Source organism: Centrocercus urophasianus, unplaced genomic scaffold (assembly GCF_019232065.1).
Source record: "Centrocercus urophasianus isolate 14NV4802_14NV808 unplaced genomic scaffold, USGS_Curo_1.0 seq_37, whole genome shotgun sequence".
In the NCBI taxonomy this organism is placed as follows: domain Eukaryota; kingdom Metazoa; phylum Chordata; class Aves; order Galliformes; family Phasianidae; genus Centrocercus; species Centrocercus urophasianus.
Window position 1 is genome coordinate 288,665 of NW_024884944.1, and position 13,578 is coordinate 302,242.

At 62.0% G+C, this 13,578-nt stretch overlaps 3 protein-coding genes across 3 annotated transcripts; 1 reads left to right on the forward strand and 2 right to left on the reverse strand.

The window, feature by feature from the left end:
- The first annotated feature begins 1,855 nt into the window (after positions 1-1,855).
- On the forward strand, positions 1,856-5,407 carry ESAM (endothelial cell adhesion molecule). Its single transcript, XM_042831841.1, has 7 exons — positions 1,856-2,056; positions 2,662-2,934; positions 3,394-3,607; positions 3,682-3,837; positions 4,180-4,302; positions 4,398-4,536; positions 4,801-5,407. Exons 1-7 carry the CDS (start codon positions 1,856-1,858, stop codon positions 5,132-5,134), a joined length of 1,440 nt encoding a protein of 479 aa, XP_042687775.1. The 3' UTR covers positions 5,135-5,407.
- A 289-nt stretch (positions 5,408-5,696) lies between these two features.
- NRGN (neurogranin) lies at positions 5,697-9,373 on the reverse strand. Its single transcript, XM_042832060.1, has 3 exons — positions 9,118-9,373; positions 7,552-7,758; positions 5,697-6,111 (listed from the first exon to the last, which is right to left on the reverse strand). The coding sequence occupies exons 1-2, from the start codon at positions 9,130-9,132 to the stop codon at positions 7,552-7,554; spliced, it is 222 nt and encodes a 73-aa protein (XP_042687994.1). The 5' UTR covers positions 9,133-9,373; the 3' UTR covers positions 5,697-6,111.
- A 3,047-nt stretch (positions 9,374-12,420) lies between these two features.
- On the reverse strand, positions 12,421-13,030 carry SPA17 (sperm autoantigenic protein 17). The gene is made up of 3 exons (XM_042831843.1): positions 12,877-13,030; positions 12,667-12,767; positions 12,421-12,582 (listed from the first exon to the last, which is right to left on the reverse strand). Exons 1-3 carry the CDS (start codon positions 13,028-13,030, stop codon positions 12,421-12,423), a joined length of 417 nt encoding a protein of 138 aa, XP_042687777.1.
- Positions 13,031-13,578: the final 548 nt, after the last annotated feature.

Below are 13,578 nucleotides of genomic sequence, written 5' to 3' on the forward strand. Positions count from 1 at the left end.
CATCGGATGCAATCCGCCTTCAGCTCATTAATTCCTGGTGGTTAGTGGCTTATAGGGTCCGCCTGGGGGCTGCGGTTCTGGGGAGGATGCTTTGGGCACGAGGATGGTTCTGGTGTGTTCGGGTGGGAGATGCGGCATTTGGGGCTGAAATAGTGGGGTTTATCAATGGGACACGGGGTGCCCCTCCGGGGTCACGGTGCTCCGTGCAGGTGCAGCAGTTTGCTGTAGAGCTCTGCTGGAGGTGTGCAGGGATTTAAAGGCTTTTTCCAAAGGAAAAAAACCCGGCAGATGGGCTCAGGCAGAGCAGCCCTCCCTGGGCAGGTGCTTAGCTCAGGGCGGTTGGATGAAATCGGCGCTTTTCATCCCAAACAAACAGCAGCCGGGTGGCCCCCAGGGAGGGCAGTGCATGAAGGGCCCATTCCCCCCCCCGCCGTTATGCATATGCACGCCCCAAGCAGCTTAATTTTTTCGATCTGGTTAAAGCATTAGGGGATTTGCAGTGGCGAGGTGGCTAAATCTGGAGCTGATGCCAACGGCAGCGCTGCACACCAAAGGGTTCGGGGCTGCGTCCCCACCAGAGCCGGGCAGCAGCACTTGGAGGGCGATTCCTCCTGCAGCGAGGGGCTGCAGGGCACCTCCCCAAGAAAAAGAGTGATTTTGGATGCCAGGGTCCTCCAGCAAGGCAGTGCTCGCACTTTGAGGACACCCCACCACGCTGGGTGTGAGGATGGAGCCACAGTCTTGTATCTGCCTCTGAGATTTATGACTGAGCTGTGCTGTGGGCTCAGTGCTGCTGGGCTGTCGGTAGGTTTCAGAGTTAATGCACACTCCTAACAGCAAAGTGAGCCGTGGTGAGCGCTGTGGGTCTGCAGTGATTTAAGGAGTTCCCCAGTGATGAGTGCTAAATTTCAGTGGGGAGGGATGGAGCTGCTCTAAGAATGCATCCACTGAGCTTCACTGCATGGGGAAAACGGCCTGGGCTGGGCAAACTGGGAGAGCTGGAGGCCGATCCTGGGGCTCGCTGGTGGAAAACAGCCCGATGACACAGGCACTCGGTGCAGAACTGTTTGCTCATGGCCGTGGCATCCTGTGAGCAATGATGGATGTATTTGTTGCTGTCTCCCATCTCTGAAAGATTTCAGGGCTTTATCTCGAGGCCAGCTCAGTGGGATGTTCCGGGGTGCCCAGAGCATTCTGCCCCAGGGCTTTTCATGGCTGGTGCTGCTCAGCCCCGCTTCACCTTAACTTTGCCCATCTTGTGTTCTTTTCGCTGTACTTTATGCAGGCCAGACAGATGCTGCTGGGCGAAAATACGGCATTTCTGTGGGGTGAGGGGGCAGCAATGGACCCCAATCACTGCTTTTTTGCTCCCAGCACGCACAGCTCCGGGGATGGCACGATCCCACCTCCCGCATCAAACCCAAACTGCCACACGACTCAGCCCGTCTGCGCTGTCCTCCGAGCGCTGTTCTTCTAAAGTACTCTTTTATTTCTTTCCTTTGCATCCCTGAGACCTGCGCTGCCGCCTCCGGCGCTGTTTTTCCCCCGGGTAGGACTTAAGGTTTTAAGCGCTTAGGTCGGGTTTAGCTATTTTAGGCAGTGAGGTGTCTGCCCTCGGCCGGCCCCGCCGTCCCCGCTGCTCCTTGGCCGGAACCGCCCGAGGAGGCCCGGGGTGGTCGGGCGTTATCGGCCGGCGCAGCGCTTCCTGCGCGGGGCTGCGGGCGCCGATGCCGCGCGGGGGGAAGAGCGGATGCGCGGAGGCGGCTAAAAATACCCGCGGGCGTCGTGTTGTCATCTTCCCGCCCTGGAAAGATCCCGAAGGAGTTCCTGCGTGTGGGGACGGGGGGAGGGGGCCATGATTTGGGGGGCTGTGCCTGACGGCGCTTTACTCCGGGAGTTGACCCAGGCGGGCGGTGCCCCGACGCCCGAATCTTTCCGTTTGCTCCCTTTCTCCTTTTTGCTGCAAAACAAATTTGCTCCAAATCGCAGCGGGGACGGAGCGCAGCCCGCCGTGTTCTCCCCGCTGCAGAGCATCCCTGGGGAGAGGACGTGGGACGTGGGGGCGGCGGGGCTCAGCGTTCCTCAGCCCCAGATGCAGACCCGCTCCGGGTGCCCGACCTCGCCTGAGCAGATTATTTTCCAGCTGATCCTTTTCAGAGCAAAGCTGGGAAATAATCCCCCCCCGCAGCCGGGCACCCCCTCCCTGACCCGCTCCGGTCCCCCCTCCTGGCTGCGTTTTGGGGGGTGGGTGCTGGGGGGGAGCTTTGCGGGGGCTTTGTCACCGTCACCTTCAGTAATCCCCATTTAGTACCTGCGGGGGGGACGGGGCGGGGGGTGTGAAATGCTGGGGGTGTGAAGCGATGCGGCGTGGGGCTGGGTGTTGCCGGGGTGCCCCCACGAGAGATCAGATGGGCACTGCAGGTGTAGCTGCATCCCAGTGCTGTGCAGCGCCGTGCTGAGCCCTTTTGGGGTGCGGGGGTCCATCCCCAACCCCCCAGTGGGGTGGGGGCTTCCCGTGTTGCTGGTGGGGAAGCGGCTGTGGGAGGAAAGCTTTGTCCTGCATCCGGAGAGCCCTTCCCGTCGTGGGGAAGGAGGAAGGGTTTCCTCCCAGCACGGCCTCCGGGCGATAACGGGACTTTTCTCTTCCTTGCATTGGAACAGGGAGTTGTTCTAACAATTAGTGGGGCTTTGTTTTGGTTTGTTTTCTTTGTTTTCTGTTTTGTTTTTGTACAACTGGCACCCGGGGCTGAGACGTGTCCCGTTTTCCTGCGGGCAGGTGTCTGCTCAGCTGTGCTGGAGGTGCACGTGGGAACGGGCTCTGTGTACTCAGTGGAAGGGGAGGGAGCCGTGCTGCCCGCCTGGTACACCAGCAGCTCGCAGAAGAAGCCCTACATCAGCTGGATACTGAAAAAGGCAGCTGCTGAGCACTTCCAGGTGATGGGGATGGAGTGGTGGTGAGGTGCCCGTGATGAGGGGATTCTCGTGGTACCACAGGTTGGGGGACGTCCATGGTGGGGAGATGCTTACTGTTGCCCATGTTGGTGAGGGAACCGCGATGGAGAGGAGGTGCTCACGGTGCCCGTGATGAGAAGGTGCCCACAATGGGGAGATGCCTGTGATGCCCATGGCAGGAGGGTGCTTGAGATGCCCACGGAAGGCAGGTCTCTGTGATGAGGGGGTGCTCGTGGTCCCCATGTTTGGGAGATTATGAGGAGGTGCTCATGGTGCCCATGATGGGGAGATGCCCATGGTTCAATGCTGGGGATGCTCAGAGTATGAGTGAGAATGGAGGAGGTTCATGCAGCCACTGGTGCCCCCAAGGCAGGATTTAGGGGGAATTCCCCTCCTGCAGTGCCATCCAGATTTGTATGAGCAGCTCTTTTCTCCCTGCAGATCCTGACGTACCTGGACGGGGAGGTGAAAGTGGAGGAGACGGAGCTGAAGCCCCGCGTGGGGTTCCTGCACCCCGTCCTCACCCACAACATCTCACTTTTCATCAATGCCACGCGGGAGCAAGACTCAGGCCAGTACATCTGCTCCGTCAACGTGGTGGATGACATCATCAGCCCGATCAGGAGCATGGCCATAATCAACCTCACGGTGCTGGGTAAGGACCCACAGGGCGCCCTGCGTCCCCCGGTGCCCCTCGTGCTGGGACTGACGCCGATCCGGTGCCCGCAGTGCCGCCAGCGCCGCCAGCCTGCAGGCTGAAGGGCAGCCCCACGGTGGGAGCCAACGTGACGCTGAGCTGCGCCTCCCAGAAGGGCAAACCCTCCCCCCTGTACAAGTGGCAGCGCCAGGAGCCCACCAAGCAGGTCTTCTTTCCCCCCGCTCAGGGTAAGGTGGGCTGAGGGGGTGGGAAAACCTGGGGAAGGTTTGGTGGGGGGAGAGCTGGAGGGTTTGGGTTTGGGCCCTTGGTTCTGCCTGCCCCCAACTCTGCTGAGCTTCCCCTTAACTCTGCCCGCGCTGTTCCTTGTGCAAGGGGACAGGCGAAAGTCCCCATAGCTCTGCCCACTGCTGGAACGTTGGGGGAGCATCCCCTGCACTCTGCCCCTGACCAACCTCACCCTGGGGCGACGCAGGGGACCATCCCTGTAACTCCTCCTGCTCCCATCCCCTGGGAGGTGTGCGGTGGTGGGCAGGTGATCACAGAGCAGCACCTCAATTTCTGCCCCGCAGACCGGGCCAGGGGAACCCTGAAGCTGACGAACCTCTCTCTGGACATGTCGGGCCTCTACGAGTGCGAGGCGGAGAACCGCGTGGGTTCAGCCAAGTGCAGCATCATCCTGGAGGTGCAGTCAAGTGAGTGTGCGCCCGCGGGGCTGGGGACAGGGGCTCGGTCCCCACGGTGGGACAGGCGAGAGGCAAAGATCTCCCCCACCCGTCTGTCCTGGCAGCCAGCGAGGGGGCCATCATCGCGGGCGCTGTGCTGGGCTCTGTGGGCGCTTTGGCCACCGTCGCCTTCTTCACCCAACGGCTGCTCGGCTACCGGAGGAAGAAACGCGACGGGCAGGAGGAAGCGGCCAACGAGATCAAGTGAGGGCAGCCCCCGGGGCGGGGATCGCCAGGGCTCAGTGGTAACGGGAGGAGGTTTTGCACCTCAGTGTGGCCCTCATTGGGTTTCAGAGTCAACACGGCTCTTTCCCACCGTTTTTCCCCCTCCCTTTGGGTGAATTCCCTTTTACCCCCACACGGAGGGGCTCCTGCGGCTCAGCAGCACTGGGGAGCATCATCCGATAATGGGGAGGAGAGAATAGCTGCACTTCCAGCAGCCTGTGCCACCTTCTCCCTCCTCCACAGGGAAGACGCCGTGGCCCCCAAAACCCCCACCTGGACGCGGAGCCGCCCTGCAGACACCATCTCCAAGACCAGCACTTTGTCCTCCATCGTGGGTTCCCGGGACAGACCCTACGGAGCCTCCCCCCCCTCCTACACTGCCTCGGTCCTCACCGCTGCTGGCAGCTACCAGGGACCCCCCCGGGCCGGGCCGCATCCCCCCGCCGCCAACGGGGCCCCCTGGCACCCCCCGCAGCCCGTCGCCCCCCCGGGTGGGCCGCCCCCCTCCAGCCTGGCGCGGGCCGGAGCCGTCCCCGTCATGGTGCCTGCCCAGAGCCGGGCCGGCTCCTTGGTGTGACCCCCCCCCGAAAGAGGCTGCTCCCCTCGGCTCCCCACCCTGCCCTCTTTTGGGGTTTTTTTTACCCTTTTTTCCATTTTTTCTTCATTTTTTTGTAAAGACGCCTGGAGCAGCCGGACTTTCCTGCGGTGTTTAATGGGGCGGGAGGTGCCCCGCTCTGCCCTGGCCAGCGCCCCGACCCAGCCCCGCTCCGAGGGGGGCCCCTTTTTTTATGTATCGATGGAAACGGGATATTTTTCATAAAAGAGCATTAAAAGTGCTGGGGGAAGGGTTGGAGGCGGCGATGGGGAGGGCAGGGAGAAATTCTTTTTAGGTTTTTTTTTTTTTGATTGAAACTGCTTTGGGGTGACTCTGTGAGGGTGCGGGGGGGCGGTGGCCCTGCGTCCCTCGGGGTGGCATCACGTGGCTGTGTGACGTCACACGGGAGCCTTCAGGGCCCCATCGCGCCCGTTGTCCCCATCGCGATGTCCCAGCGCTGCGCCTGGTGGCACGGGGTGACAGCGTGCCCCCGGGGGGCTGCCTCGCCTGTAGACCTGGGCTGGCTGTCCCAGGTCCCTCGGTGATGTCACACCCACTCGGATGATGTCGCAGCAGCCACCCCGCGCCCATCAGTGATGCCACAGCAGCGCCAGCTCCCAGCCCCAGTGCCATCACACCGTGCCACACACGTGGGTGTGACATCACGACAGCCCCGCGTGTCCAGCAGTGATGTCACACATCTGAACAGTGCCCTGCGTGACATCGCACTGGACGTGGCTGCGATTGGTGACACCGGGCTGTCCACCTGCATGTCACAGCTCTCACCCCACTGAGCGACACTGCCGCGTCCCCTCGGCGCCAAGGACAGTGCGGCCGCTGGCAGGGACCTTTATTGGGGCTGGGGTGGGTGAGGGGGGGGGACGCATGCTGGGGTGGTATGGGGAGAAGCAGGGGCTCCTCGGCGGTGGGGGGGCTCGGCAGGGGGAGTCCAGCAGGGCCTGCAAGCAAGGAAAAAGCAGAGCTGTCAGTGGTGTGCACGGGGCTGCCTGTACCCTGCACCCAGCTGCTGCAGCCTGCACCTTTTTCATGCTTGCCTGCACCCTCATCCTGCACCTCACATCTTGTACCTTGCGCCCTGGTCCTGCACTCTGCTTTTGCAGCCTGCGCCTTCTCCATGCCCTGCCTGCACCCTGTCCCTGCAATTCCTACGACTCCCTCCACCCTGCCCCTTGCCCCCTGCCTGTCCCCTCCCTGTCCATGCAGCTGGGGCACCACAAGCCCTTGGGGTCGGAGGCTCAGACCCCTACCCTCGACATTCCAGGATCAAAGGACTTTGGTGGGAAGCAGAGCCCAGCACAGCTTGGCTGGAGCCCACACAGAGATGAGCCCCTGCATGGATCACCCAGCGAGGCAGTCTAACGAGCTCTAACGAGCTCCCCAGCCCCTGCAATTTGTAGCTGTATCTCTGCTTCATCCTGACTTTCTGCAGCCCCATCATATCCTCAATCCATTCCCTCTACATCCTTATAGAATCCTCATTGCAGCCCTACTTCAGCCCCATGCACCTCCATTTCAACCCACTGCACCTCAATGCAAGCCCACTGCATCCCAAGTCCATCCCCGCTACATCCTCACTGAATTCCAAATTCATCACCACCACAGTCCCACTGCATCCTCAGTGAAACCAACTGCATCCCTCCTAAAGCGCCGCTGTCTCCCTACAGCATCTTCACCTGCATGGCATCCGGGTTGCATTCCAGCCATCCCCATTCCACCCCTGCTGCATCCCAGTTGCATCTCCTGCATTTTCCTGGTGCACTCCCAGTTCAATCCCCAGTGCATCCCTATTCCATCCCCCCCATCCCAGTTGTGCTCCCAAGTCCCATTCCATCCCTATTCCATTCCAGCCGCATCCCAAGTTGCATTCTCAGTGCATCCCCCTTGCATCCCAGGTTTTAACCCCACTGCATCCCCTCTTCCAGCCCCTACGCCTCCCACCCACAGCCGCACTGCCTCCCCATCCCCCATACCTGGGTGGAGCCGGGGGGCAGCAAGGAAGCACAGCTGCTGACCCCAGGGCCGTGGGGCCATTCCCTGCTCCCCAAGCACCCCGGCACCCCCAGCCCCACAGCCCGGCGCCGTGGGCGCTTTTAAATTTCCCTTTTCCTGCCAGGAGACTGTGACACAGGCTTTTAAAAATAGCATGTGCTGAGGCGAGGCGTTTGGGGTGGTGTTGCTAAGGGAGAAATTCAATTCAAATCTAGGGCTTCGCCTTCCCCGCCGTTCCTATGCTAACTACTACGGTGCGCCCGCAGAATTAGGGCAGGCAGTGCAGCTGAGCTCCTGCAAGGAGAGCTCCATCGCAGCATCCCAGCGGGACGGAGGGAGGCTCGGAGCTGGAGAAGCAGGGCTTGGGATGGGGACGGGGGCTGTGGTACCTAGTCGCCGTTGCGCAGGTCTCCGCCGCGGGTGCTGTTGGCGCACTCGGCGTCCTTGGCTTTCCGGTCCATCTCCCCCCCCTTGATCTTCTTGCGGGTCATGTGCCCGCGGAAGCTGGCCTGGATCTTGGCCGCCGCCGCGTTGGCGTCGGGGTCGTCCAGAGGGATGTCCAGGATGTCCTCATCCAGCTTCGTGCAGGCGCCCTCCTGCCGGCAGCGAGCGGCCGTTAGGGGGGCGGTTTGGGGCCCGGGGGTCGGGGTCAGGGTGTGTGCAGGTGACGGTGCGTGGTTGTGGGGTGGGAAAGGTGCCGCCATCCCACAAAGTACGGAAAAGCAATGGGGAAACTGGGGAGATGTGGGGGAAGCGACTGCATCGGCACCCTGCTGGAAGCGCACACCCCGTGCACCGCATCCTGACCCACAGCATCTCCCCAGGGCGCTGCGTGGAGCCGGGGGCAGTAATTCACGCCGTCACCTCTGAGGTGTGGAAAGGAGTGAAAAACAGGGGGAAAATCACCCACCGACCAAACGGGACCGGTGGCATCCCACTGCCACTGCATCGCTGCGTCACCCTGCCCTGGGCTCCTAAGGACTTTTGGGAGAGTTCTGGGGGTTCCTCAGGAGCAAAGGGAAGGCGGCCACAGCACGTTCACCCGTGGGAGAAAGCAGCTGGGGCTGATTCACACCGAGGGGTGGTCAGTGCAGGAGCAGGGACACCGCGGTCATCATGCCCTGTGCTGCTGGGGAGGGGGCACGCGGTGTCACTGCAAAGCGCTGCTGTGGCAGTGGGGAGGGTGTCGGAAGCTTAAGTGACAGAGCTGGGGGAAATGCGATCGTCAGGATGGAAATGTTACAGCCAGAGGGGAAATGCTATAGCCAGGGAAGGAATTTTATGCGCAGTGGGGAAACCCTATATCCACAGGGGAAATTCTATACCCACAGGGACAATTTGTATATCCACGGGGGAAATCCTGTCCCCAGGGAGGGCTTTGCCACCTTGCAGGCAGCCAGCAGTGTTGTGATGCCGGCGGAGCAGGAGGGCTAAAAAGGGGGACAAGGAGGGAAAAAAATGGGAAAATAGAGAGAAAAAGGGAGAAAGGGGAAAGCCGTGTGCTCTTCTGGCAGCTGAGCAACGCGACCCGGCCGGGGGATGCAGCGCTGCTCACCAGGGGTGCAGCAGTCACCTCATTCCGAAGCATCAAGCAGCCGCTTCACCCCTCGTCTGTAGGAAACCTTCGCTCCTCCTGGGGAGCCGTTCTGGGGAGATAAGGCTGAACGGGAGCAGAACGAGGTGTCTGCATGCTGGGCTTGGGGAAAGGGGCTGCTGCCCGCTCTGCCCTGGTGGAATGCTGCGCAAACCTGGCGGCAGGAAGGGTTGGGGTCCCTGAGCACCCCGTGAGCGGTGGCGTTTTGGGGTGCCACGCACAGGGGTGCAGCACCCACGCTCCTGCAACAGCACAACGCGCAGCCCCGTGTGAAAGCAAAAAAGCAAACCACCACCACCACCAGAAAGCAAAATAATACCCACACTAATTAAAAACAATCAGAAAGCAGCAGGGTACGTACGTTGCAGCAGTCCATGGCGGTGCGGGGCTCTCGGCGCAGGTGGCAAGTTGAGCGGAGCCGCTTGCCTACGTAATGCGCTTCCTCGGGGCGCCGCTCAGCCCACCTCCCCGCCAGCACTGCTGCTCCTGCCAGGATCGGGATTCAGCTTTTCAGTTTTTTTTTCCCCTTCTCTTTTTTTTTTTTTTTGCCTCCTCCAATTTCTCTCCCAGCGACTCCCCTCGCCTCCGACTCCCTCCTAACGCTTAAAGGAGCCGGCAGCCCATGCCAGGGCTTCATGCAATATAAATCCCGCAGCACGGAAGGTGCTATCAAGTATTTAATGGGATGGGGCGCTGGGCCCTGTGCCCACAGCCCAGATCAGGGCGGGGGGGCTGCGTTTTTTTCCCAGCGGAGCTGATTTCACTGTGGACACGGGGGCCGGGGCGCACCAGGGTCACACATACTGCAGCAAGTGGGGTTGATGTGACCTTGTCAGGGTGAATTTTCGGGGGTGATGACGTGACTTTTGGGGGTGATGTGACTTTCCAGGTGTGATGCTGAGCCCTCAGGCCGGGGGCTTCACCCCCAGCTGTGTTTTTGCAGGAGCAGAAGGAAACCTTCCCACACCAGCTCTGACCTACTTAGCACTGGGCCCCGAAGGAGGGCACGGATGAGGATGGTGAGGAGGGCTGCTCACGGTGGTCGCACTCACAGCAGCATCCCACTCCCAATCTGGGGGTGTTTTCTAGCAAAACGTTCAACCCGACACATCTTTGGGGGTGTTGTGCCAATCCCCTGGGCCACGCTGCCACCGGGAGCCGTGGGGGCCCCCAGAGCAGCTCAGGGGGTGCAGCCGCAGCCCCCCGCATCGCCCACCTCACACTCCTCTAATCCGGGTTTGGGGTTGCTAAGCAACCACACAACTCGCCTGTGGGCTCTGCACAGTAATGCTGGCTCTGGCCAGCCCTCAAATCACGCTGTGGCCCCCCAGAGCCCGGTGGGGATGGGTGCCCCCAGGCAGGCTGCCTGCAGGGCTGGCCTCGCCACCCGCCCGGGGCTTTTGTTGCAGCAACTTCCCACTGCCGTCAGCCGGCGTCATTGGTGCCCCTGTCACCATCGCGGCGGTCAGCACCTCTGTCCTGTTGTCATCACCATCCCTGTTCCTGTCGCTGTCACAGTTCCCACTGCTGTTACTGACCCGTCACCACCCCCACCACAATCCCCATCTCCACCCCTGTCCCTGTCCCCATCCCTGCTCCCATCTCAGTGTCGCTGCCCATTGCACCCCTGTCCCATCCCCTTCATCACACTCATTCTTGTTCCCCCCAACTTCAGCATCGTCATCACCTGCTTCCATCACCATCCTTGCCTCATCATTGCTCCTGTCTATCACCCTCTCTGTCCCCATCCCTATCCCTGTCCCCATTCCCATCCCTGTTCCTACCATCATCTCTGTTCCCATTCCCAACACCCTTTATCCCTGTCCCCATCCTCTCCCATCATATTTGTCTGTCTCCCCCCATCCCTGTCCTCTTCTCCATCCCTCCACCCCTCACTGCCCCTCTTCCTTATCTCCATATCCATTCCCTTCCCCATTCCTTGTCACCATCTCTGCTCCCTTTCCCATCACTGCCCCTGTTCTCTCCCTGTCTGTCTGTCCCCATCTCCATATTTCCATCCTGCCCTAAGAGCGGTTGTGGGGGTTATCCACAGCCGCCTCCAGGCACAAGCACTCGCAGTGGCACACAGGTTGCAGGGCTGAGCATCCCTCGAATCCCCACGGGCTGCTCACTCCTGCTCTCCCAAGCGGAGCCGGCTTCAAGTCCCTGCAAATGCCACCTCTTCCCACCAGCGCGGGGAAAAAATAGCTGCGCTCTCAGCACCGATCTGCTCCAGCTTCCAGACAAAGACTGCACTGCTCAGCCGGTGTCTTCAGATGGGAAACCAATCCCCTTCTCTTTTTAGAGCCTCCGGATTGATCGCTGGTTCCTGGCAAGGCAAGAGGAGGCATTTCTGGGGAGCTAAGCAGAGCCAGGGCGATGGGTGCATCGAGGGGATGGCTGCAGGAAAAATCTGTGCTAATGGGAAACGTCAAAAATCGCTGTGCAAAAAGCTCATCCCACTACCTTCCAAACCTGTAAAATCCCTCAGTGTAAGGGACCTGGGGAGCGTTTTGGCCCTGGACTCTCAGAAGCAGCTCCATCCGCAGCTCCTCAGTCCTGGCAGAGTCACTGATCACCACGAATCCTGCAGGCTGCGGAGGAGGGACGCAAAATGCCAGAACATTTCTAATCATTAGCAGCATTTTGAGCCCATGCCAGCCTCTGCCTTCTTCTCCCCGTGCTGTTACTCACAGTGAGGGCACCCCAAAACCCATCCACCCTGAGCAATGCTTTCGAGGCATTCAGAAACCCCTTAGCATCACCCTGGGATGCAGAATAACACATAACCCATGGGATGGAAATGGGTGACAAGCCCCAGCTTGGGGACATGCCGGCACAACACGGTGTTGGCACAGAACCCTTTGGGGAGCGGGGCTGGCAGCCGGCGAGGCGGCGCAGGGTCAGGGCGCAGCGGCTGGCACCAGCCCTGCATGGGGTCCCCGCCAGCTGTCCCCATCCCTCCTTCCTGTTTTTCTCAGCCTGCACATGGCAGCTCCCGACGCCAGCACTGCAAGGCGGTGTGGCTTCCCTCCGAGGTGAGCCTGGGGGGACTGCAGATTCCTCCACACCGAGCGGCCCTCCATCGCCCATCGCCCATTTTTCGCCCCACTGTCCATTTCTCAGGGCTTTGATTTTTGCCTGGATTTCACCATCGCTTCCCAAACACAGCTGGGAGGACCCACACGGACCCCCAAACTGCTGCAGAGATCCAGACGCATCCCAGCCTTGGTGGGGGGTAGTGGCAAGGAGCAGTGTCACATCCCTCCTTCTCACAGGGACGATATTAAATTTTGACAACCTCCAGGGATGCAGGGGCCTAAATATAGAGCATTAAATACCACCTCGAGGCGCGCGTCTTTGCAGAGCTTTTCTCCCCTCTCTCGGTCGTGCTGGAAGGGCACGGCTGCTAACATTGAGCTTTCGGGGGAGAAACCTCAGGTGAGAGCTGCTAATAACAGCAGGGACCTGGGGAGAGCGTTACCGGAGGCATTTTATTAAGTTCTCATTATGCAAGTGCCTCGGCGCCAGCGCGAGAGAGAATTTTCTGCCCCGCGAAGCCGCCTGGGAGGGGAATGTAGGTTTTCCAATCGCGGCTCCTCATTCTGGGTCAGGACGTTTCCAAACGGGGGCGAGGCGCCCGCTCCCGGCGGAGCCGTCCCGGTTACGGGCTGTCCTGGGGGCCCGGGGCCGGGCGGGGGGGCTCCGAGAAGGCGCTGCGCAGCCCCCGCCGCGTGCAGAAGCCCCGGAACGCAGCCTGGATTTTCGTAGCAGCCTCTTGAGAGGTCAGGAAATCGGCCGTCGGGTCTTCATCGCGACGGCTGCGCTGCGCAGGGCAGGAGGCGGCTCCGCGTCAGGGCACCGGAGAGCCGCGGGGCTGAGGGCCCAGCTGAAGGCTGGAGCGGCTCACCTGGTGCTCCATCACCGCCCCGCTGCTCCGCGGCGCCTCGGCCTCAGCCTTCTCGTCCTCTCCCATCTCCCCGTCTTCGGCCCTTCGGGCGGCGGAGCTCTCTGGGAAGGAAGCGCAGCCTGATGCCCGCGGCAGGGCGGCCCGACGCCCCGGCTGGGCGCGCTGAACGGGGCACGCGGCGGGGCGGGGCCGGGCGCGGGGCTCACTCACGCTCCCTCTCAGCCAGCAGCGCCTGGAAGTATCGGGCGATGAAGCCCAGCACGTCGTCGGGCTGCGCCCTCAGCACCTCCCGCGCCATCCCCTGCAGCAGCTCCTCGAAGCCGCCGGGCAGCCGCGGGGCGCTGCGGGGGTCGAGAAACGACATGGCGGCCGCGGAGAGAGCGGAGAGAGCGGGACTCGAACCCGCGTCCAGCCGCCGCTCCTGCGAGACCGCCAGGGGGCGCCGCCCGCACCCGTCGGCGCCCGCCGCGCCTGCGCAGAGTCGCCCGAAGGGTTGGGAGAGAGGGGATGAGGAGAAGGGGGCGCGTGCGGGTGGGGGGCGAGCAGCAGCGCCCGGCACGGCTCTCAGCCCCCGCCCGGCCTCACGCCGATCCTCGGCCCCCGCCCCGCTCCTCCCTGACCGCCCCGCTCTGAGCTGTGCGGCGGCCCGCGGTCACCTGGCAACGGAAGCGCGGCGCGACGCGCGGCACGGCCACGCCCCCCCCCACGGCCACCCCCCCCCTCGCCCCGCTCCCGGCGCCCTCGGTTCCTGCAGCCCGGAGCTCCAAACTTTGCCGGCTGCTTCGCGGTGTCGCCCCGCGCTGCTCCTGCGCTCTCCTTCCTCCCCGCCTCCCGCTCCGACCCGCGTTTGTCTTCGAGAATTTCTTCTCACCCTTCCCCTTCTCCTCCTGCTGTTGCTGCTCCTCCAAGGGG

Bases quoted from the DNA above. Each gene is read 5' to 3' on its own strand.
- ESAM (XM_042831841.1), top strand. From the start codon at position 1,856: ATGATTTGGGGGGCTGTGCCTGACGGCGCTTTACTCCGGGAGTTGACC. The intron at 3,608-3,681 runs GTAAGGACCCAC...CGGTGCCCGCAG, and splicing joins AATCAACCTCACGGTGCTGG to TGCCGCCAGCGCCGCCAGCC. The intron at 4,537-4,800 runs GTGAGGGCAGCC...CCTCCTCCACAG, and splicing joins GAAGCGGCCAACGAGATCAA to GGAAGACGCCGTGGCCCCCA.
- SPA17 (XM_042831843.1), bottom strand. From the start codon at position 13,030: ATGTCGTTTCTCGACCCCCGCAGCGCCCCGCGGCTGCCCGGCGGCTTC. The intron at 12,768-12,876 runs GTGAGTGAGCCC...CTTCCTTCCCAG, and splicing joins GCTGCTGGCTGAGAGGGAGC to AGAGCTCCGCCGCCCGAAGG. The intron at 12,583-12,666 runs GTGAGCCGCTCC...TGCCCTGCGCAG, and splicing joins GGGCGGTGATGGAGCACCAG to CGCAGCCGTCGCGATGAAGA.